General features: G+C 47.5%; 3 protein-coding genes across 3 annotated transcripts; 1 reads left to right on the top strand and 2 right to left on the bottom strand.

Annotated features, from left to right (window-relative positions):
- Positions 1 to 593: 593 nt before the first annotated feature.
- Positions 594 to 10,900, bottom strand: LOC135814994 (heterogeneous nuclear ribonucleoprotein H3-like). Its single transcript, XM_065328208.1, has 9 exons — positions 10,877 to 10,900; positions 10,750 to 10,791; positions 10,283 to 10,655; positions 8,625 to 8,763; positions 8,003 to 8,133; positions 7,311 to 7,478; positions 4,603 to 4,839; positions 3,579 to 4,058; positions 594 to 1,475 (listed from the first exon to the last, which is right to left on the bottom strand). Exons 2-9 carry the CDS (start codon positions 10,762 to 10,764, stop codon positions 1,192 to 1,194), a joined length of 1,827 nt encoding a protein of 608 aa, XP_065184280.1. The 5' UTR covers positions 10,765 to 10,791; positions 10,877 to 10,900; the 3' UTR covers positions 594 to 1,191.
- Positions 10,901 to 13,118: 2,218 nt separating this feature from the next.
- LOC135814993 (nurim homolog) lies at positions 13,119 to 14,646 on the bottom strand. The gene has a single exon (XM_065328207.1). It carries the CDS (start codon positions 14,492 to 14,494, stop codon positions 13,769 to 13,771), a length of 726 nt encoding a protein of 241 aa, XP_065184279.1. The 5' UTR covers positions 14,495 to 14,646; the 3' UTR covers positions 13,119 to 13,768.
- A 303-nt stretch (positions 14,647 to 14,949) lies between these two features.
- On the top strand, positions 14,950 to 20,615 carry LOC135814992 (uncharacterized). Its single transcript, XM_065328206.1, has 5 exons — positions 14,950 to 15,470; positions 16,691 to 16,757; positions 17,062 to 17,157; positions 18,589 to 18,666; positions 19,784 to 20,615. The coding sequence occupies exons 1-5, from the start codon at positions 15,310 to 15,312 to the stop codon at positions 19,928 to 19,930; spliced, it is 549 nt and encodes a 182-aa protein (XP_065184278.1). The 5' UTR covers positions 14,950 to 15,309; the 3' UTR covers positions 19,931 to 20,615.
- The last annotated feature ends 222 nt before the right edge of the window (positions 20,616 to 20,837 follow it).

Raw genomic sequence — 20,837 nt, 5'->3', positions numbered from 1 at the left:
ATTGTACCAGTTTTCTTTGTTACTGTATTGAGCCTATCGTGTGTTTTCGACCACTACATTTTTTATTGATACTTGTACATAGCATAAAGTCATGTCTTTTCGCCGGTGCAGCGCCGCAGAAATACCGCAGTATTGCCGCAGAATTCACGCTATCCGCCACATAATGTAGCGATTTGTGCCGCAGACTTCAAACTTTCTGTCCGCGGATTCCTGGAGGGACAGGCTAAACATGCCTTGTTGCTTTGGAGACGTGTTCCCTGCATGCACCACGAACCGAAACCGCGGTTTCCTATTATTTTGCACGTGGTGAACGGTGTGTGTACCTTATGTTTCGCGCGGCTTGAAAGTTGCCATGGATAATCCGGAATATGCAAAAAATATTTCAAAAAGTCCTACGGAGGACCGTAGCTAAACCCCCCCCTATTATCGATAATTTTCACGAAACGAAAAAGTTTAGGCGTGATCGCGTTTGATCAGATTCTGACGGTTGCGGGTCACGCGAGCCATGCCGTGAGCACACGAGCCGTAGTGTTATACCGGCCCAACCCACCAACATTGCCTTGATGTGTGTTCAGAACACACAGTTTATCCTCCTAGTGGAATATCATTATGTTGTTACATCATCAGCAAGCATGAAATACAGATACCGGCGGGGCATACTAGTAACATAGTAAGCACACGCAGTAAGCACACGCATGTAGTGCCGCGGTGTAGAAGAAGAGCACAGCGTGAAAAAAGGGGAACTAGACAAGCAGGTTTTCCGAACATTACAAAAAAACAGTGCGGGTAACAGCAAGTAATCGAGGAATAGAGCAAAACACGGAGTACACCATTGCATAGAGCAAGCCGCAGCGATGCCCGAACATAAGAGTCTACAAAAACGCAAGGCGTAGCAAGTAAGCAGCACGCCAGCAATTGTGCACTAACTATAAAAAAACACTAATGAGAGAGAAGCAATATATTCAATGTAGACATGGACTATTGCCAGGATTTCCTGGACAAACCAAGGGCAGTGTGGCACAGTAGCACTTTCACACTGTTTGCGGCCGCAGGTCCTAGAATTCGAATAATAGAGCGCCCAATGCCTTTTCACCAAAGAGTGTAATACTGGTTACTGATTCATGGCCGAATTAGCACCGCTGGTACTACGAGATGTTGACAATAATCGCTGGCAGTGTCATGACAGTAGCTCTAACCATAGTAGCTAGGAGCTGCCTGGGTAGCAGCACCCTGTGCAGGCATCATCTGCTGCTGTGGCTGCTGCTGTTGCATGTTGGACATCTGTTGCTGCTGCTGTGGTTGCTGTACATTAGCAGCTTGCATGCCAGCCTGTCCCATAGCAGCGGCAGGCTGCTGCTGCTGTTGGCCTCCCATAGCAGCGGGCTGACCATAGACAGCCGTCTGCGGCTGCTGCTGCGCCGGGGCTCGCTGCTGAGCCGTGCCATATTGGTGGGTCACGGGAGCACGGTTAGCCACTGAAAGGAAGGAAGCACCAACACCCACGCACCACACACAATCACTACAACAATGTACACTAGACTTCTACCTGTACAATGGCCGAGATGTCTTCCACCTCACACGTGTCTCCACTATCTTCGTACCGTACTTCCCCACATTATAATAAGCGCATGGGCTTATAAGTGAAAGTTTGCTACAACAAATATTTTTTGCTGTGGGAACATGTTCGTTTAGGGGTCGTCGCAAAAGTTTTTTGTCGTCCCTGAAACGAACATGATTCATTTGGGGGGGGGGGGGGGGGTGCGAGCCAAAATCGCAAGTCGACCGACACTGTACATATGACATGTACATGCATGCGATTTTCGTCGTCCAACATAGCAAGCTGTGTTCGTTTCAGAGGGAGGGGGTCCGAGTACGAAATGAACGATGTTCGTTTCAGGGACGACAGAAAACTTTTGCGACGACCCCTTAGAAGCCCATGCGCTTATATGTGCAATCAATGTTTGTCTGTGTCCTAAACAACGGTGTTATCACAATGCTTAGCAGTATATTCAGCTCCCAGGTGTTTCACCAATAGTGTTCACATATAAGCGTATGCACTTATGTCCGGACATAAGCACATGCGCTTGTATGTGCGGAAGTACGGTAATGCCGTGAAAGGGGTCCCTGGCCGACTGCTACTCTTCATGCCAGAAGGACTTGCTTCTCGTCACCAACGTGGTCACATTAGTGATATTCTGCTCTTCATCACGGATCGTAACGTAAAGGAAACCTGTTCTGCTCCACGTTCACGTAGAGAAATCGTGTGACACGTGTACTGGGAATTTCCCTTTCCAAATTTGGCAGTTTTCTGTCTGATTTGAATGATGTCTAACAGATCCGTGCACAGTTTTCTTTGCGTGTGCCACAACCTAGAGAACCTCATCTCTGCGTAGAAATTCGGACCCAAAACACGCGAAGCCGCAGACTCTAACCCAGACACCTGTTCTTTACATCATTTCTCTACATTTCACGTATAGCAGAACCTCTCTAGTGTGACACCGGTTGGAGGAGTTTGAATTGTCCCCGTCAACAAAACGTTTGCTTTCAGCCTCACCATTTCTATGGAATCATCATAGGAATGAGATTTTCTAAGCCTCCTCGTGAAAATGGCCCCCCCCTTACCATACGTGCAGGTTGTGTCATAGCTTCTACGGGAAACGCGTACAAAAGGTAGATTTCGCGGGAATACTCCAAGCTCTTCTAAACCAACCCATCCCTATACTTGCATGAGGTTTCGTGGAGTTTCAAGGAGACGGTCGGTTTCTGAAGAGGCGAAAGCCACCTCTTCAGAAAAACGAAATACATCGAAAAGTCAAGGAGCGCCAATTCGCACGCCCCCTAAAAGTCGTGCTGCCCGGCATGGTCCTGCAATGAAAATATGTACAGTGCCCCGGCCTGTGTTTAGGTGACAACCACCCATTCGTACACAGACAAACCACCGATTCAAACCGTCTCTCAAAGAACAGGTCAAAGTGTATGCCGAAGCAGCGGGATGCCTCAGATGACGGGTCTGGAAACACAGGTGGTCGCTACACACAAGTGTTATCGCAGCATGCTATCCATCATGATACAGTCTCCATATTGCCCTGTATAGAAGCGTGTCCCGGGTAGAAGCCCATTTCGAATATAAGCCTGACATTTCGAGACGGACCACCGGCACAGAAGCCAGGGTTTGATCAAGCTAGTAATGTCTGGATAGCTTATCCCTTGCATCGTCTGGTACAGGAATAAGTATTTTTTTACACGCAACACTGTACATTAATTTAAAAATCGATAAGTCCGTCTTCATAGTAATAATAGGTTCTTCTTTCGACCAGACGAGGCAACACGGCGTTTGCAGACACCAGCACGAATGAGTGCTGGAGTGTCGCTGATGTTCATGCTGGTGTCTGCAAGCATCAAGCGTTGTGTAGTCCCCATCTGGTCGAAAGAAGAATCCATTACTACTATTATACCACTCTCGTACATTGACCCAACACAGAAATAACACTACTACTATTGTACATTGACCTAACTCAGGAACACAAGGCACCACTGGTTAACTGAAATCATACCAACCACAGAACACAACTACGTACTCTGATTGGCTGCTGCTGGTTGACCATACGATTCTGCCTTGACAATCGTGCCATACCCACTAGTTGTGTTGTCATAATAGCTTTGTGCAGCCTGTGCTGGCTGCTGCTGTGGTTGCTGCTGTTGCTGAGGCTGTCCGTACAGAGGCTGCTGTTGCGATGCCGCCTGCTGCTGTGGTGCCTGCTGTTGCTGCTGAGGTGGCTGTTGTCCGTAGTTATTAGACGGCTGGAAGTTGGCCGAGTTGCCGCCGTAGCTGCCTGGTGGTGCACCACTGCCAGCACCATAAGACACTGCCTGCGGCCCAGCACCAGCACCATAGTGACCGCCACCACCGCCGGGAGCCCCAGGGGCACCGTGGCCATGCGGACCACCACGGCCAGCATGGCCGCCATAGGGACCACCACCACCGCCGCCACCGTGAGGACCAGGGCCACTATCGTCGTTCGGTCCATTCCGCAGGAACAGCTCAATATAGCGATGACCTGGTGACAGGCAGAAAGTAACAAGCATGACCACTAGTTTATCAGCAAACCAAACCAAATCAACAGTATCCAGCCATACACACTTAGAGTGAGTTGTGGTAGCTCGAGATAGTGCTTGATACACCTGGATGTGGAGCCGTATGCACATTGAGAGAGAGAGAGGGGGAGAGAGAGAGAGAGAGAGAGAGAGAGAGAGAGAGAGAGAGAGAGAGAGAGAGAGAGAGAGAGAGAGAGAGAAGGACAAATAAAACCGTCTTCCTGTAACTCTGAGTTTCATTCACAAGCAATCATCGGACAGCATATAATTCGCCCTTCTCCCTGTGTGTATTCAGCTATACACGTACAAGATCACAAAATACATCCTGATAAGGAGCTTCGGTCATTCCTACGCCCAGACTGTTGAACAGCGGAGGAAATGAAGCAAGAGTGACACAGTCTAAACGGACACCACGAGCATGTACACTGTGCAACTAATAGAAAATTTACTACAGTAACATACCACAGGAGCACCACACGTGAGAACTAAAGCAGCATGATTACATACCCATGGATTGGCGATCGTGGCGCATGGCTCCCTGGGCTTCTTCTGGTGTGGAGAAGCTGACATCAGCCATGCCAGATGGTCGGCCAGAGTGGTCAAAGGTGATGTTAATGTAGCTGGGGATTTCAGGCCGGAAAAATTCTTTAATGGATTGCTCAGTTGCGGAGTATGGGAGACCACGCATATGCACAGTGGAGGCATTAGGACCAGCTGGACCCGGGTCCATGCGGTTGAATCCACCTTATTGAAAAGAGAGAGAGAAATGGGAGAATGAATCCGTGTCAAGATCAATAAGACAAAGCTTCTGCGAACTACCGATGGCCAAATAACTGCATTCTCACTGTGCATGGGGATGGCATGGCAGGATAAGCAAAAATTCTCAATGCAACAGATTGCAAGTGCTTGTACTGAATGTCAAATATGCCACAGCATGACTGGGGGCTATGCTACTCTACCGTGCCCATGCTGAGGTAGAGAAACCAGTTCAAACCACGCTCGAAAAGTTACTCCAGGTCCGTACTCGTCGTACTCATCTGCATGGTGCAACGCTTTTCCACGTGTATGTGCACCAAATGCGTATAACAAAGAGTGTTACCCACGTACAAACGTCATGTTTGGCGAAAACGGATCCATTGGATCCAGTCAACCCTGCTCCCGGGGTAGGGTTGCTCGGATCCAAATCGGGATTCGACCAATCGATCTGGATCTGGATCCGACCAAACGACCACGGCCTTAGTAATTGAGCCGTCAGATGCGAAAACCGACCTTATGGGAAACACTGCACAGTGCAGAAAAATGCACTTGAAAGTTGGCGAGTTTACGCACTGGTGCGCATGGACAACCAAGCTACAAACCTTCGTATTTCAGTCAAATATCGGTCTTTCGGGACAATCCAAGTATGTAAATCGAAGAGAAAACTCCAAGGAATCCAATGCAGCAAGCCCGATCGCGGCACGATGCTGCGTTCCCCAGCTGCGAAGCCTGCAAGATACGTCACGGCACTTTGCACTTCTACGTGCAAATCAAACGATCCAGACCCGGGGTTTCCCCCTTTTCAAGCGACCTACGATCTCGGCAACAGGCTCAGAAGCTCTCAGTGTATCTTCACGAAAAAAATTGGGCGTCCTGGGATAATGGAGATGGAAATGGCGAGCGATTTTCGTGTGACGGCGCAAGTCCAGCGCTGAAGCGTTGTCTGCAGCTTGTTGCGCTGGTGCTGTGCTTTATTTGCTATCGGATTTGGGCCCAACGGGTTGCTCGTCGCCAGAGCTTTCCAGAAAGCCCAAGTTTGTGGAAATCGGTCAAAGGAAACAGGAAATATTCTACAAAGTAGGTGAAACAATTGTTGGTATTGCACCCAAAATTGAGATGCAATTTGAAACGGTCTCCTATTGTAGAGGCTATAACTTTACTTCCCTTGGTCCAAATCAACTCTAGTTTTTTGCATACGACTCCTGATGCTCCTGGCTTTCAGATAGTATCACTAACACAAATATGATTTTTTTCCCATAAGGTCTGTTTTCGCATCTGACGGCTCAATTTCTTCCTTTTAGAGTGATCGGGCGAGGCGCAATTTTCAAACGTGATGCCCGCACTGATTGCAGGCCCAATGGCTTAAAGGGGAAGTTAAGGCAAAAATTAATATTTCACCAGTTGTAGTCTTCGGGGTGCTGAGTCGAATGGTCGTGGTCCGAGGAAGCTGAGACGCTCCCTTCCTACTTGAATCCCAATCGAACTCGCGCACTTCCACCGAAACTGGGTGACTGCGCCCTACTAGATGGGGATTTGTATGCAAAATGTCACTAAAAGCGCCATTTCGTTCTTATAAAAGCACGGATGACCGCGGTTGGCCCATATGTTGTAGTCTTTTGGACGCTGAGTCGACTGGTTTTGGTCCGAAAAGGCTGCGATGCAGCGTTCCTCCCTTATTCCCAATCGAACATGGTTGAACAAGCGGTCACGTGCTCCTGGGTGCCCAAATCACCTGGTCACCACGCCAGCAGGCGACAACTTTCACACCAAGGTTCAACTCGAGTGACAGGACTGCACCCAAAAAAGGTCAAACAGGCTAGTAAGTTGTACCCTGCAGGCACGGTGACCAGGTGACTGGTGTACGCAGGAGCACGTGACCGCTTCTTCAACCATGTTCGATTGGGAATAAAGGAGGAACGCTGCATCGCAGCCTTTTCGGACCAAAACTAATCGACTCAGCATCCAAAAGACTACAACATATGGGCCAATCGCGGTCATCCATGCTTTTATAAGAACGAAATGGCGCTTTTAGTGACATTTTGCATACAAATCCCCATCTAGTAGGGCGCAGTCACCCAGTTTCGGTGGAAGTGCGCGAGTTCGATTGGGATTCAAGTAGGAAGGGAGCGTCTCAGCTTCCTCGGACCACGACCATTCGACTCAGCACCCCGAAGACTACAACTGGTGAAATTTTAATTTTTGCCTTAACTTCCCCTTTAATCGGGGAAAAATGGTCGATACGTTTGAAAGTCAATGGGAACAAGGCTACACTAGGTAGCAAGAGTTGTAACCTCCACAATATCGAGTGGAAAGAGGTAGTAGATGCAGTAGGTGTTGACTTCAAACTGGGTCCTTTTATCTGATTTCCAACGCAGAGTGCGCATATCATTTAGTTTTTTTCTCGGCCGGGCATCTTCGGGGGCTCCAGACTCCCTAGGGCAGAAAGATGTAGTACATACCTCGTCCATATCCGCCACTGCCACCACCACCACCGTAACCGCCACCTCCATAGCCACCATCACCACCACCAAAGCCACCTCCGCCGTATCCACGTCCACGGCCGCGATATTGCCGCTCGTATCCACTGCCGTAACGGCCACCGCCACCACCGCCACCGGAGTCCCAGCCTGGATCAGACAGGTAGACCAGACACCAAAGTAAATCAGCATACTCTATGCAGACAGACAACATAATTGTCTTTCATATGAGCAGCAACAGTTCAGTTGAGTTTAACTTTTTGAACCAATAGTAGTGTCACATAAGCCATCCATTGTTCAGTAAGGCTGTGTTTACGTGAGGCGCTTCAATCTGGGTCAGATGTACACAAAATGAATGGCATGTTTACATGACGCATTGCGCTTGACCCGGGTTGACATTTAACGTACTTCTATGCGTATGTCGCGCCAGGTTTGACTAGCTGTGCACAGGCAAATTTTGCGCGAAAGTATTCACGAGACCATACAGGACTCTAGAAGTGAAACTTTGGCGGCATATCAGTATTTGACCCGGGTCAACCGCCTTCATGTAAATGCTCACCTATTTCGTCTATTGTACAGACTTTCAACCCGGGCTGAACTCGACCCGGGTTGAAATTCTCATGTAAACACAGCCTAACTTGCTCAACAAACTGGAGCAAAGACAAATCACGTACCACCTCTTCCCTGCCTGTCATAGGGACCAGGACGACTACCACGTCCCATCAGCGGCGGTGGCCCTTCGTCAGGCTGGCGAGATGTGAAGCGAGTCATTTCTGCATGGGTGCTAGAGAAAACTTCAATGTACCTGAAAATAGAACACATAGCAAATGCGGGGAAAACAATTCGAAAAAGACCTTGCCAAAGACACACTCGGTAATGCAACGAGGCTTGATCGCTGCAAAAGAAGACTCACCTCGGTCTCCATCTTCCCGAGGAAGCACACGCTTTGCAAGCATACATATCACTGGTCCACCAGTATAGAAACAGTCACTACTTCCTTTTTACAGCTAGCAAGCAATCTGATGTTAGTAAAGCAAAAGCTTGACATGCATGCTTCTCAAGTTAGACTGGACTCATTCTATATGAAAAGAGCAACCAGCTTGCCTCTCAAAAATGGAAAAATGCACAACAGGCAAAGAAAACAAGGAAAACAACATACAGGAGATGTAATAGAGAGCAGATAGAAAGCCACTCAATTGAAGTTTAACTTGCTTGACCGATGCTCCACCAAAATTCTGTAGAGGCCACCGTGATGGTTTTCCAGATTTGGCAACCATCTGGATCCCTCCCACCCACCTGTGCCCGAGCGATTCCTTGTGTTTTAATAAAGCCTTCTCTGCCCCCTCAGGAGTTGTAAACTCCACATAGGCCTCCCCGCCGACGCGCCCATACTGATCCACAACCTGCGTTATCCCATTGGGAACAATCTCCAACCCTTTATACAACCAAGACAGCACACCCAACACACCACAATAGGACATATAGGAATATAAGCTGGTATAGTGTCTACCAGCTGCTAGAATGGTTTTCATGGAATGAAAGCACTCGTGGCCTAGTGTACAGGTCAGCTCTCTATTATGGCAGTTGCATTGTCTTCATAGCTGATCAATAGGTTGTGCAGTAGTGGGGGTTATAATGTACAGTGCTGGCATGTGAAACTCGACCACCGGCCCACTTGCTGCAGTCAGAGTTGATCTGCCCTCGACGACTTGCAGCAGTCTAATCCAGTTCAGTTCATATGTACACCATGCAATTGTTACTTCCAGCACAGTTCGTAAACGAGTGGTGAGATTTCACAGGCCAAACTGTACAGTAAATGTGAATTCACCACAAAATGTCCATTTGTATAAAGGACCTGGGATAGTACATGTATTATAAACAAGCGTGAAATTGAATGAAGGAAACTTCACCAGCTCTAAAAGTAATTTTGCATATTGTCATGGAATATTTCTGTTCGAAAGCTATCTGAACATGCACAAATCTGCGAACCAAGCTGTCTGGGAAATTAATCAAGCCACATCATAGCCCATGTCACTGAAGAATGGCCATAATCTATTTAAAACTTAAAACTTGTCACGGATATTATATTATAATGTATACACCTACTTGTATAATATTGTAGTTCAGATGTACTTTTCACGGGCATATGCGAGAACATGACCTTTTACAAGAATGTATACTGCTGCTGCTGCTGCTGTGTGTGTGTGGATTAGACAGTTATCCGGCGGTAGTCTTGATCTGTCTCATTCAGATCTTGTCCGCTATTGTTGCTATAAGAGAAAATCTGTGAGTGCATAACCAGTGCATTTGCAGATTTGCGTGCTTCTCTTGCGACAGGCGTATACATGGCACATGGTGTGTGTGTGTGTGTGTGTGTGTGTGTGTGTGTGTGTGTGTCCGGACCAATGCAACCATTTTTTTACTGGAAGGGTGAGAATGAAATTACTGAGAGGTAGAGGAACCAGGGGGGGGGGGGGGCTAACACAGGAGCTCTGTTTCTGCCGTAGAACTAGGCGAAAACCACAGCGGATACTGTTCGGAGATGGCTCTACTTTTCACATGGTCACCTATAATAGCTTGTGAAACCTGTATATTAAGTTCCCATTCCGCTCACTAAAAGCATAAAGACAAAGACGAGATGTGGAGCCACCTGTCAAAGCGGCAGAGACGACTGTTTCTGTTGGAGTTCTGGGAGCAGCAAACTCATTGCATTGTCCTCCAGAGCATGGGTGGAGGTACTGGAGGGGGGGGGGGAGAGAGACTACTGTTTCTTTCTAACTCCATCCACCTCTCACAATTAATGATTATTGTCATCAGGTGAAACTTGGCCAAGCGACCACTTCGTCTATTTGGTCTGCATGACCACGTTTTTCGGCACCGAATGTGCTGGGCATACAAATACACTTCATGTACGTACACGAAGAGAGTCATGTGCATACTCAATAAATCCGTACCTGAAAAGAAGTGAGCAATCTCCTCCTTAGTTACACCAAACGGAAGGCCACGAAGGCGTACAATTGACTCGGACTTTGAGGAAGTGGCCACATTACGGAAAGCCCATTCGAACTCAGACTTTTTTCCAACGAAAACTTCCACGTATCGTTTGCCAATGTTCTCGCTGCTGTGCGCCACTGCTTTCTCCACATCTTCAGCCGTCGTCACGTCAACGAAGCATTCTCCTGACGGTCTCCCATCCGGAGAGCTCACTATGTGAACTCCTGATGCACCTCCACGAATAGTAACATCATGGAAGAACTTCATGATATCCTCGACGGTTATTGACCATGGCAGGCCTCTGCAGCGAACAAGAAGTTCCTGCTCAGCAGCCTACATTGTACATATCAAGAAAATCACAGAAAATGGACACAAACTGATTGCACTTCAAATGACACGAAGAAGCGATACGAAACCCTGTGCTTACAGTTTCTTCTGACATGATTTATTATTCACAGCAGGCTGGTCCCTAGAAGCGCAAACAGATATCAATGTCTTTCAGAAAAAGCAAAATTTGAAGGTAAAGTGCTGAAGCGCCACAGAACTAAAATTACTTCGTAGGTATCGCTCTTGTCTTGAAAAGGCAAAAACTGAAATAGAAAAAGGAAGCGAAAAAAGAACTTCACTTCAACCAAGTGCGCGGCTTCGAAATACGTCCCACGTACCACATCATGGCACATGTGCACAGCAGACATGCAGAGAACGTGTCGATCGTCGAGTGGTGGCATCTTCAACGCGGTTCCGCGCCCAGAACCGCAATCCACGCGTACCGGCGCTAGGCGCGGGCGGAACTTTTTGGGCTAGCGCCGCCGAGTGTGTTTCGAACGTTTCAGTACGAGGAACAGAAACAGGATCTTGCCCTTTACTTGTTACCGGCATACATACTCTCTCTCAGACTCTGGCATAATACTAGTAGTACTAGTAGTACTACTACAATTATACATTATAGCCTCTACAGTACAGTACAGGGGAAAGGGAGACCATTTGCAAATCTTGTAGGATTTGCCCGGGTTCTGGCCACACACGCGCACGCACGCACACGTGCGCACGCACACACACACACACACACACACTTGTACTTGTTGCTCACTGCCAAAACTGATCACGTGGGTCTCCCCAGGAGAGGGGAGAGAGACTCAAAAGGAAGCTTGGAAAGATGACTTAATTGGCTATTGAACCACCCAACGGCCGACACCTCCTGAGATCCCCAAAACTCTGGGTGGACTTGAAAATGATCCCACACACACCTCAGTAAGTGGGTGAGGACAAGGTGCAGAAAAAGAATTGACGGCATCAGGGTATCCGTCCTGGGATCCAACTGCAGTTACCCCTCAGCGGCCCCCAGTGAAGGTAACACTTGCTACTACTAGTGTGGGTGGCTAAATCAGAGTGGATCTGATACAAGCTTCACTAGCACCATGATTACACAAGAGTTAACCTAGCCAGAAGTAGTCCATGGTTAACAGGTATGTATACTTCAAATAGAAAGTATATGAACCCTGAAACCAACAAAGGTGGTAGGTACCACATTACACCTTCAAGCAGCCGAGCCCGTTGGCAACAGATCCAACACTATCCGGCATAAGTGTACCCACCAACCGAACTAGCTACACACACACACACACACACACACACACACACACACACACACACACACCTCAGACCTCAGACCTGCCCATCGCGGAAGCGATGATAGCGAACAGCTATGTTAGACATAGCAACTTGTGCTGGGATTACACCATTCAACAGCTTGCAAGGCTGATGAATTTGACCGCCACTATTTTTAGCCTGGTATCCACCACACAGCTGATTGAAGTGACTTTTTCTGGCCAGTGAATCCCTATTTTTCATTTTTCCATTTTTTCTTCACACACACACACCACACCACATACTCCGGCATACACTGGCTGTTGGTAACCACCCAGGAGAATGAAAGAAAAGTCAGGAAGAGTCCGAGAAAGAGAAGAAAGACGTGTGCGACCATAATCGTCGGGAATTGAACCCACCCACACACACACACACACACACACACACACACACACACACACACACACACACACACACACACACACACACACAATACACTGATACAATATGCCCGGCATGCGGAGATAATAGCAAGTCCCAAAGAGACCAACAGTGTTCACGTCACGAGCAGAGTCAATTCCTTGCGTCGGCGATAACTCTTTCCACAACTGCAAACGAAGTCTAAGGTGACAGGCTCGGTAACTGTTAGGAGGAATGGTGCTGCATGCTGTTCTCCATGCTCTGCGATCCTGGGCGAGGTTGTACCAGCCCACTATCTGGCGGACATAACATTGTCCCGCCACCGCTTCCGGGGCCCATGACGTGGCCGAGTCTTTTCCAGTTCGCCGAAGAAGACACACTTTGGAATATCATGGGAGTCATCCATTCGAGTTACATGGCCTAACCAGCGAAGTTGACACGTTTTCAGTGGCTGCAGCTTGGTTCGTTCGAGGAGAGTGGTGTTGGAGATGTGCTCCTGCCAATGTGTTGCTCTGGGGATATCCAGCAGGAAGCGAACACAGCGGTGGTGAAAGGCTGCAAGCCGACGAACATCCACATCCTTAATTGCACAGGTCTCACAACCATACAACAGCGTCGACAAAACGACAGCCGAATACACATGCATGCACACACATACACGCACACACACACACATACACACACGCACACACACCTTTTGGACCTTTTTGACGCCCATCGCCGGAGGCGATGATAGCGATGCTGCAGCAGAAGCCACACACACACACACACACACACACACAAGCTCTCTCTCTCTCTCACTCTCTCTCATCTTATACAACAAACACACTGACTACCTGAACTACGCTAGAACAGGAAAATGGTTTTACAACACAATACCTCAAGTGGTCGTTAGGATTCGAAATATCAGACTGTAAGCATACAAAGAGAGCCAACTTCTTGTTCAGGCAATTCAAAAAGAAAATAACATAGCTAGAAATTCAAATCGAACAAGATAAAAAAAATATCCACCCGATATGGCTACGTGTCTGTACTAAACTTACATGCAGAAGCCATTTTCGCCCCGATACGGTAACTCTCTCTCTCCAAAATGCACTGCTCTGTGGTTAAGAGAAAGAAAGAAAATATAAGCCTGCTGGACCAGACACTAGACTGCAAACGTCTGCTTATCGAAGAGAATCAGTACATCAAATCCTGTCGCTTGGTTCAAGCAGAATGTTGAAGCGTCCCATTGCAATGCCTCTAAAACAGCTGATATCAATGGTGCTCAAAATATGGTTTCTGTGGGCCAGTCGAGCCCTGGCGCAAGTACACGGACGCACACATCAATTGTTCTTTTGCACACTCCCTGCGCATTGCGGGATATTCTGGCAGGAAATTCTGGATCACAATGTTGTATTGGGGAACGTAGCACAACGGCCACCAAGAACAGCGCCAGACTAGTGACAGTGAAGTTTCATCTGCTTGCGTAGGTACTGTTCATGCACATAGCTCGCATCGTCCCAGTCCAGGCCGCTGCGTGCCAAAAGGTACAAGGGCACACACGTGGCCAGAACAAGCCGGTCGACGGACATGACAGGCGCTGCCCAAACCAGCACCAGCAGTGGTATGAGTATGGGGTGACGACAGTGGCTATACAAACGCCGCACCGTCGGCGACTTGTAGTCCATGGGACATTCAAGATTTCGCAGCGAATAGTAGATCTGCTTCATGCCTAGTAGTTCGGGACAGTCCAGAGCCAGGCTGCTACACGCCATGGTGAACCAGGCCAGGAGATGCAGCGCAATCAACACGTACTGCACGCTGGATGATGATTCCACCTTCCACAGGTACCAGCTACCAATAGGCTGCCACAGTCGCATTAGCGCCTGCATCACAGCTGACGTGCTGGCCACATAGACAGCCCTCTGCATGGATTTCAGACCAATTCGATCGAACAAATTCTTAACGGATTCACTCGCCAGAACAGAATGTTGAAGTGAAAAGGCAGCGAGGAGAGAAAGGTCCACTAGAAAGGCATACACAACGTCTGACTGTGTGTTCCCAACACTGGTATCACCAGGAGGATACAGAAGAAATAGTGCTGCGTAAAGCAAAGTGAAGCATGTTCCTAGATACGTAGCAACTCCGACGAGAGCCAACGCCAAAGAAACCGCGAATGCCATGATCGCCACTCTATCAAATAATTACACTTCTACAACACCGCAGGCATACTCTTTCTACCAATCCATGAAGTTTTGCTGTTTTCTCCTCTGCCAATCAAGACATGGAATAAAATGCAAGCTACTGGCAGTACTGCTCATGTTTGAAATGGAAAAAAAAGGTTTGAAATCCCCGGACTACAGCCGGCCACACAGGTCTCGCTACCATGGCAAGAGGTACATGCATACGCCATGCATACCGTAGCGTGCGGGCACTCCAAGTCCAACTCCAAGTCCAAGAAGCACAAGTGCATGCATGCAGTACTGCAGTAGATCTGGCAGACACAGATTTTACCGTGCAGATCAACAGAGTCTGCAGTCTGCACTGCAGACTCAGTGCAGACTGGATGATCAACTGACTGACATAACATGACTGTGCATGTGGAGTGTGCATGTGGACGTGGAAGATGCAGATTGCATGGCTTCTATCCTGGCAGTTCTGCTCATCCAGGGCCGGCAGGAGATCACCTTGAATCTAGGATCGGACAGCAGGAACGCGGCTAGCTGCTTCTGGCTGTGATACAGACTCGAGTCGTAAGCTGAGGAATTCCCATCCTGTGCTCTCTCCTGCCTCCTGGTCGATTTTCCAGTTCCGTCGTCGATTCGGATGGTTTGTGGTTACACACACCCCAGCTGTCGTATAGTTTTTCTGGCTTTTTCGCAGTTCCTTTCGCTTGTGTCAGTCATAATAATGAGGATGTAGATCTGCTCTCCAATATTCAATAAATTATCTACTTCGCCCACTGGTTTTTGAAGTTTTCCATGCCAGGAAATGCAGCATGTCCAATGGTGAATCCGTTGATTTGGCGAAAGAAATCAAACGTTTGCGTTCTGAAAATGAGAGATTGTTATTAGAAGCAGATCATGACAGGAAAGTACTCAGTGATCAGTTGTTGCAGGCACGGGATGAAGTTCTGGTGGCTCAGCGCGAGAATGCAATGTAAGTAGATTTTCAGGAGCGTATGAAAATGGGCTGAGAATTATCTTGAGGCTGGAATGGCTCTCCGGAAGTTGGAACAGACAATATACTGAGTGTTTCAAAATACAATGCACTGTGACTACACATTATCCTGATCCCATCTTTGAGAAGTAGGACACATCTTCGCAACAATGTCAACACTGGTACACACACAGACATAAAATTTAGTTCAGCAAAACATTGCTGCTGCTACATTCACAATTAATTATTTCACTTCAGGGCCGCCGGAACCGGTCCGGTTGGTCCGGTGACAACCGGACCAACTCTGGCTCAGATCACCCGCTGGGATTCGTCTAAAACCGGGGAGGAAAAATTCTGGGTACATACATGTACATGTACATGTATTATCGATCATGTATACATGTACCCATATTTCCATAGTAGGCCATACATTGTGCATTGATATCCATGCAAAATTATTCCCTGTAGTGGGTACTGAAAACTTGTGAAAGGGCCAAATTCTGCTATTTTCGACCGGATTTGTCAAAAAATTCCCGCGGGAGATACCCTCCCCCCCCCCCTCAAACCAACTTCGCCCGCCTTCTGGCGGGCCTGCACTTGCTGTGACTTGGTATGTGATTTGCGATACTTGCGAAAACCCAATTCACAAAAAAATGGTTTTGCTATTTGGCAATGTGCATGGGCAAACATATGTTTCGAATGTGACTTTTCAGCGGAAAATCAAACTCAAAATGTCAGAGAGTACTAGTAGTACAGGGTTGGTACAATTCCTTGGTTTGATCAGTGAGTTGTATTGTTGTCTATGACTCCCTTGTTTGGGTGCTTGGAGTTGTACACACGACTTGTACTCCATCGCAGGTTGCAAGTAGCAAACGTTGAACTCTCCTCGACTCAGTCAGCGACCGCAGCCCCGTGGCTGTATACGATTATTGATGTCGCTTGTCCTGTCTTATGGCACAAAACACAAGTCCTCAACATATTGAACTTTCCACTTGGCATGCCTGCAAGAAAATGCCCCTCCCTGTGCACTACACAATGTTTCCAGGAATTCACCTCTCATCAGCTGAGCTAAGCTTGGGTGGACTAATGAAATCTGTGTTAGGAAAGCACTACATAATCCTTGCATACTGGTAGTGCTAGCCCAAGATACCAATCAGAAGTTTTGAATCTTCACTAAGGACACCAACTTACTTACTATTTTCTTCCTCCGATATGCTCAGTCTCCAGTGCAATGTCAAAGAGCTAGCGGAGAATAACTCCAAACTGGAGTCCTCACTTCTGAACGTGGTATGTGCCATGACTTGTTGTGTCCTGGTGTGTGTGTGTGTGTGTGTGTGTGTATATGTGTGTGTGTGTGTGTGTGTGCGTGTGTGTATGTGTATGTGCACAATACATGTGTGTCTGTGTCTGTGCGTGCATAAACTGGAATACATACTATCCTTGAGTGTTGCATTTCACACGTCGACACTACATGTACTGTGGCAAAGCAGACCGACTAGGCACAGCCACTACTTCGAAGTACTTCTTCCACGATTCATTGACCAATTGAGTAATCATTGTGTTGGGTCGGTGTGTACCCCTTCGCTTTCAGATCTCAGAGAAGAACAGCTTGGAAGAAGAAGTGCATATCCTGACGGACGCACTAGATAACACCCGCGACGCATGTCGTTCGGCGACTGAGAGTTATGTGAGTGCGCCAAATGCTTTTCATGGTTGTGGTAACCACACTTCCGTATTGACCCCTCGTAATAGGAAGTATGCGTACAGTAGAACTCTCCTTATTATCCGGGCGCATTGGGACCGGGCACTGCCGATGACCAGTAATTGCCCGCAACTCAGAACAAAAATGATGGATGCATGTGAGTTAACACTTGCCAATCAATATTTTTGGTGCTGTTTTTTTGTTGAAAAGCAATTTCGTTTGGGTTGTAAAGGTACCCAGTAGATGGAATTGCCCGAACCTGGGGAGTCTGGATTTGGAAAGTTTTACTGTGCATGGAATAGCAAGACTTTCTTCTTGCCTACTAGTACCAATACAGTCGCATGTTGGTTATCCGAACTTCACCCATCCAGCCATGTCGATAAACCAAACCACCGGCCTACAGCGAGGAGATTTGTATGGCGTCAGTGGAGCGTGTCCCAGTATGCCACGACAGTAAAAAAAATCTTGTAGCAGGGTAGTTCCACCTTGCGTCACTCCACACATTGGAATAACAAAGTTCATCTGAATTATTCACCTACTACTATCCCAATAGGGGCTAGTCCCCAGGTGTTTGGATATCCAACTCACGGCTACATGTACTAGTATGTTGGCTTTTTTCTTCCATCGCCTGATCCATTAGTATGCTGGTGTTTTTTCTCCAGTGCTGTTCAGGTATCTTTTTGTTTATTATGTTACTTTTAAAACTGTCGTGGGCAACTAGTTCACAGGGCGGTCCGGCAGGTCCGGCAGCTGCCGGACCAATATTCGGCCAAAAAAAAAAAAAAAAAAAAAAAAAAAAAAAAAAAAAAAAAGGGGGAGGGAGCTCACGCATGTGAGCAGCTCAGGATGTCCACCCATGATGACGATGTGTGCAATAAGTAGTATAGAGGTTTATACATAGTACTAGTAGTCCCGGTAGTAGACCTACATGTCGTCAGGAGTATGACCCTGCTGAAGGTCATGAGGACAGTCATGCCCGTGAATACTCCGTACTTCCTGAAACGTGTTCGGATTCTTTTCTTCCTCCGATTCTTTCTAGATAGGGCTTGTACCAAAGATATTCCATTGCAATACCCATTCTCCTCCACCAAAGGTACATTTTGGTTCTTTTATCACATGCATTTAGATGCTGTTGCTATGCCTTCACAGGCTTCAACAAGTTCTGTTTGGACGGACACAACATGCTGATGGCCTGATGCTCTTTTCCTGACTCATACAGAACGTCCTTCTTCCTTTTCTGGCCCTATCCACTATGTCACTCTGCATGGTCACGATTACGTACATGTACATACACGTACAATCATGTACATGTACATGATTGAGCATCAAAGTCGGATCTTGCCTGACCAACCAAAATGGGGCTGCTACGGGCCTGGTTCAACGACGTCTTTGCTCTTTTCTTTGTTGTTTCCAAAGACGGATCTGCATCAGAAAGTGGCGGAGAGTGGATTCTTGTATCACGTCATCTCGTGCCCGTCACCGATGCATCATCAGGTAGGGGCAACTGGGCGTGCCTGGCATGTTCTGCTACTTGAGCATGGTGTGTGCCTGGCCGATGCTGGTCATGACTTTCTGCACTAAGTGTTGTGATCATTTATGTGCGGCGGTAGTGCAACACCGATACATCTGCACTGATATGCATATGTCCTGCATGGTCAAGAGTGCGGTGCCCAAGCCACTGCCCCCCCCCCCTTCCCCCTACACACACAATAATATATAAAGTGCATGTACCCTGGATGTAGGGTACATTCGAAAGGGCTCCAATAGGGCTTGAAAGTGATGACGTCAAAAACGGCCAGGGAGTAGTAAGTTGACATCAGATTTCTATTTTGGATCCACTAAGGTGTGATTTTGCTATTGCCTCAGTATGTGGGTGCATAGCAACCCACTCATGTCGTATGCAGGGGTGACTTTTACTTCGCCACCAGTTGTAACCCCGCCCCCAGTAGCCAAATCAGTCAGTTTCACTGGCTACATCACCTTGCTGTGAGTAAGACCGCTTGAAATGTGCTTGGATCCATACAAAAGCCGGATCCAGGTGGATCCAGTTTTTGAATGTTTGAAATTGTTGCTATGCTGTGACGTAGCACTTTCAAGCCCTATTCAAAGCGAGTAATTCCATTTTGTGGAAATTTCAGGAAGTGCATTTTTTCTTTTTCTTTTTGGTCTGCACTGCAGCATCAGTGACTTTTATTGCGTTTTACTTTAGAACACAAACTTCAGGCATCATTTTGACTGGGATGTATCGCGATTTGACTCGTAAAACCGACACACAGACGTCCGTGGGGTGAAAACGAATTCTTTCGTGACAAAAAAAACCTCAAAAGCTCCGGTTTGGTCTTTATCACGTTTTGAATTGGAGCCCCTCATACAGTGTACGATTAGTGGTAACTTGTAAGGACTATTTTTGAAGACCCTGCATTATACTGCGCATTGGATACAGTGCACCTCAGCTAGAACGTACGTGTACAGGTGCTTACTGCCCTTGGAGGTACATGCACGTGATACTGAAGTTTCATTCTACCGGGGGGGGGGGGGGGGGGGGGGCACACACCGGCCTGTAGTGCAGGTTGATTCAGGATAGCATCTTTTTCTCTGTGTTCTAATCTAGTCCCCATCTCGTGAATCTAACGACAAAGACCAATCCAATTCCATGTACTCTAAGCCGCCGACCACGTATTCGCTGAAAGTAAGTCTAAACAAGAGATCTATTCAGTCCAGTTTAGAAGGAACCAACCAAAGTGCCGAAAATGAGTAGCACCTCCACAACCGCCTTCCCACTACACTCTCCCTTTTTTCACTGCTGAGAAAGATTGCACGGGTGAACATTCCCGGCAAGACTTTGTATGTCAAAAACAGTACTGTTATCGTCTTGATTTGCTCGTAACTTATCTCTACTTTCTTAACCCCGTCGTTTCTATCTTGATTGACTATTTTACCAGTCTACTGACAAGCCAATGCTGGCACTGTCTTGCTTTTGTGCTGCCCGTCTGCTTTGCTTTTGCATGATGAAAAAGTTCAATGGAATTCCGTTTTCGCATGGTACCGTTATATGTACTAAAATTATCCTATGCGAAATGGATTTCCATTGACAGTCAACACTGAACAGTGCTACTAACAGCGTTATGTCCGTATCATTTGGGACCAGCGTGTTTGAACCTTTCTTCTGCCTTTGCAATACCATGTACATACATGTATGTGTGCAGTAACGTTATCTATTGTTTTAATTCCACTAAGCTGATCTGCTTGAGCGCGCACTCTTATGCTCGCGGCCCAGTGCATGGCACCTATTGTCAGCGTGCGTTTCGTAGCACTTGCACTCCTGTTCAGTGTTCAGTGTACAGTGTACAGTACCTGCTGTTGATGTTTTCGTTCTCCCACTGTGACTTGCCCAGTGTCTCTGCATTACACACAGCTCGTGTCTGACAAACCTTTTTTTCTTACCCCGGGGCCCTGTCCCATGTTGGTTTGACTGCTGCTTTTTTTCTTCTCGTAAGTACGCCCCACCCGGTACTGTTCTCCGGCGCACAGGCAGTGTGGGAATGCCCCTGTTCGCCGGCGTATAGGCGGGTGGAATGCTCCCCGTTCCCCCGAAGTATACGCAGTGTAGGAATGCCCCCGTTCTCCGCTGTTTAGGCAGTGTAGGAATGCCTCCCCCGTTCTCC

This window comes from Sycon ciliatum, chromosome 4 (genome assembly GCF_964019385.1).
Source record: "Sycon ciliatum chromosome 4, ocSycCili1.1, whole genome shotgun sequence".
Lineage (NCBI taxonomy): Eukaryota > Metazoa > Porifera > Calcarea > Leucosolenida > Sycettidae > Sycon > Sycon ciliatum.
The sequence above is the reverse complement of the archived record's forward strand: the minus strand, read 5'-3'. Positions and strand labels throughout refer to the sequence as shown.

What these genes read in the sequence shown, in the direction of transcription:
- LOC135814994 (XM_065328208.1), bottom strand. An exon ending in GATTGCTCACTTCTTTTCAG is followed by an intron (nt 8,764 to 10,282) that starts GTACGGATTTAT and finishes GGTTGTATAAAG; the next exon opens with GGTTGGAGATTGTTCCCAAT. An exon ending in CCACGATCGCCAATCCATGG is followed by an intron (nt 4,059 to 4,602) that starts GTATGTAATCAT and finishes GCCTGTCACCAG; the next exon opens with GTCATCGCTATATTGAGCTG.
- LOC135814993 (XM_065328207.1), bottom strand. Translation starts at nt 14,494, where the DNA reads ATGGCATTCGCGGTTTCTTTGGCGTTGGCTCTCGTCGGAGTTGCTACG.
- LOC135814992 (XM_065328206.1), top strand. Translation starts at nt 15,310, where the DNA reads ATGTCCAATGGTGAATCCGTTGATTTGGCGAAAGAAATCAAACGTTTG. An exon ending in AGTCCTCACTTCTGAACGTG is followed by an intron (nt 16,758 to 17,061) that starts GTATGTGCCATG and finishes CTTCGCTTTCAG; the next exon opens with ATCTCAGAGAAGAACAGCTT. An exon ending in CGTCACCGATGCATCATCAG is followed by an intron (nt 18,667 to 19,783) that starts GTAGGGGCAACT and finishes GTTCTAATCTAG; the next exon opens with TCCCCATCTCGTGAATCTAA.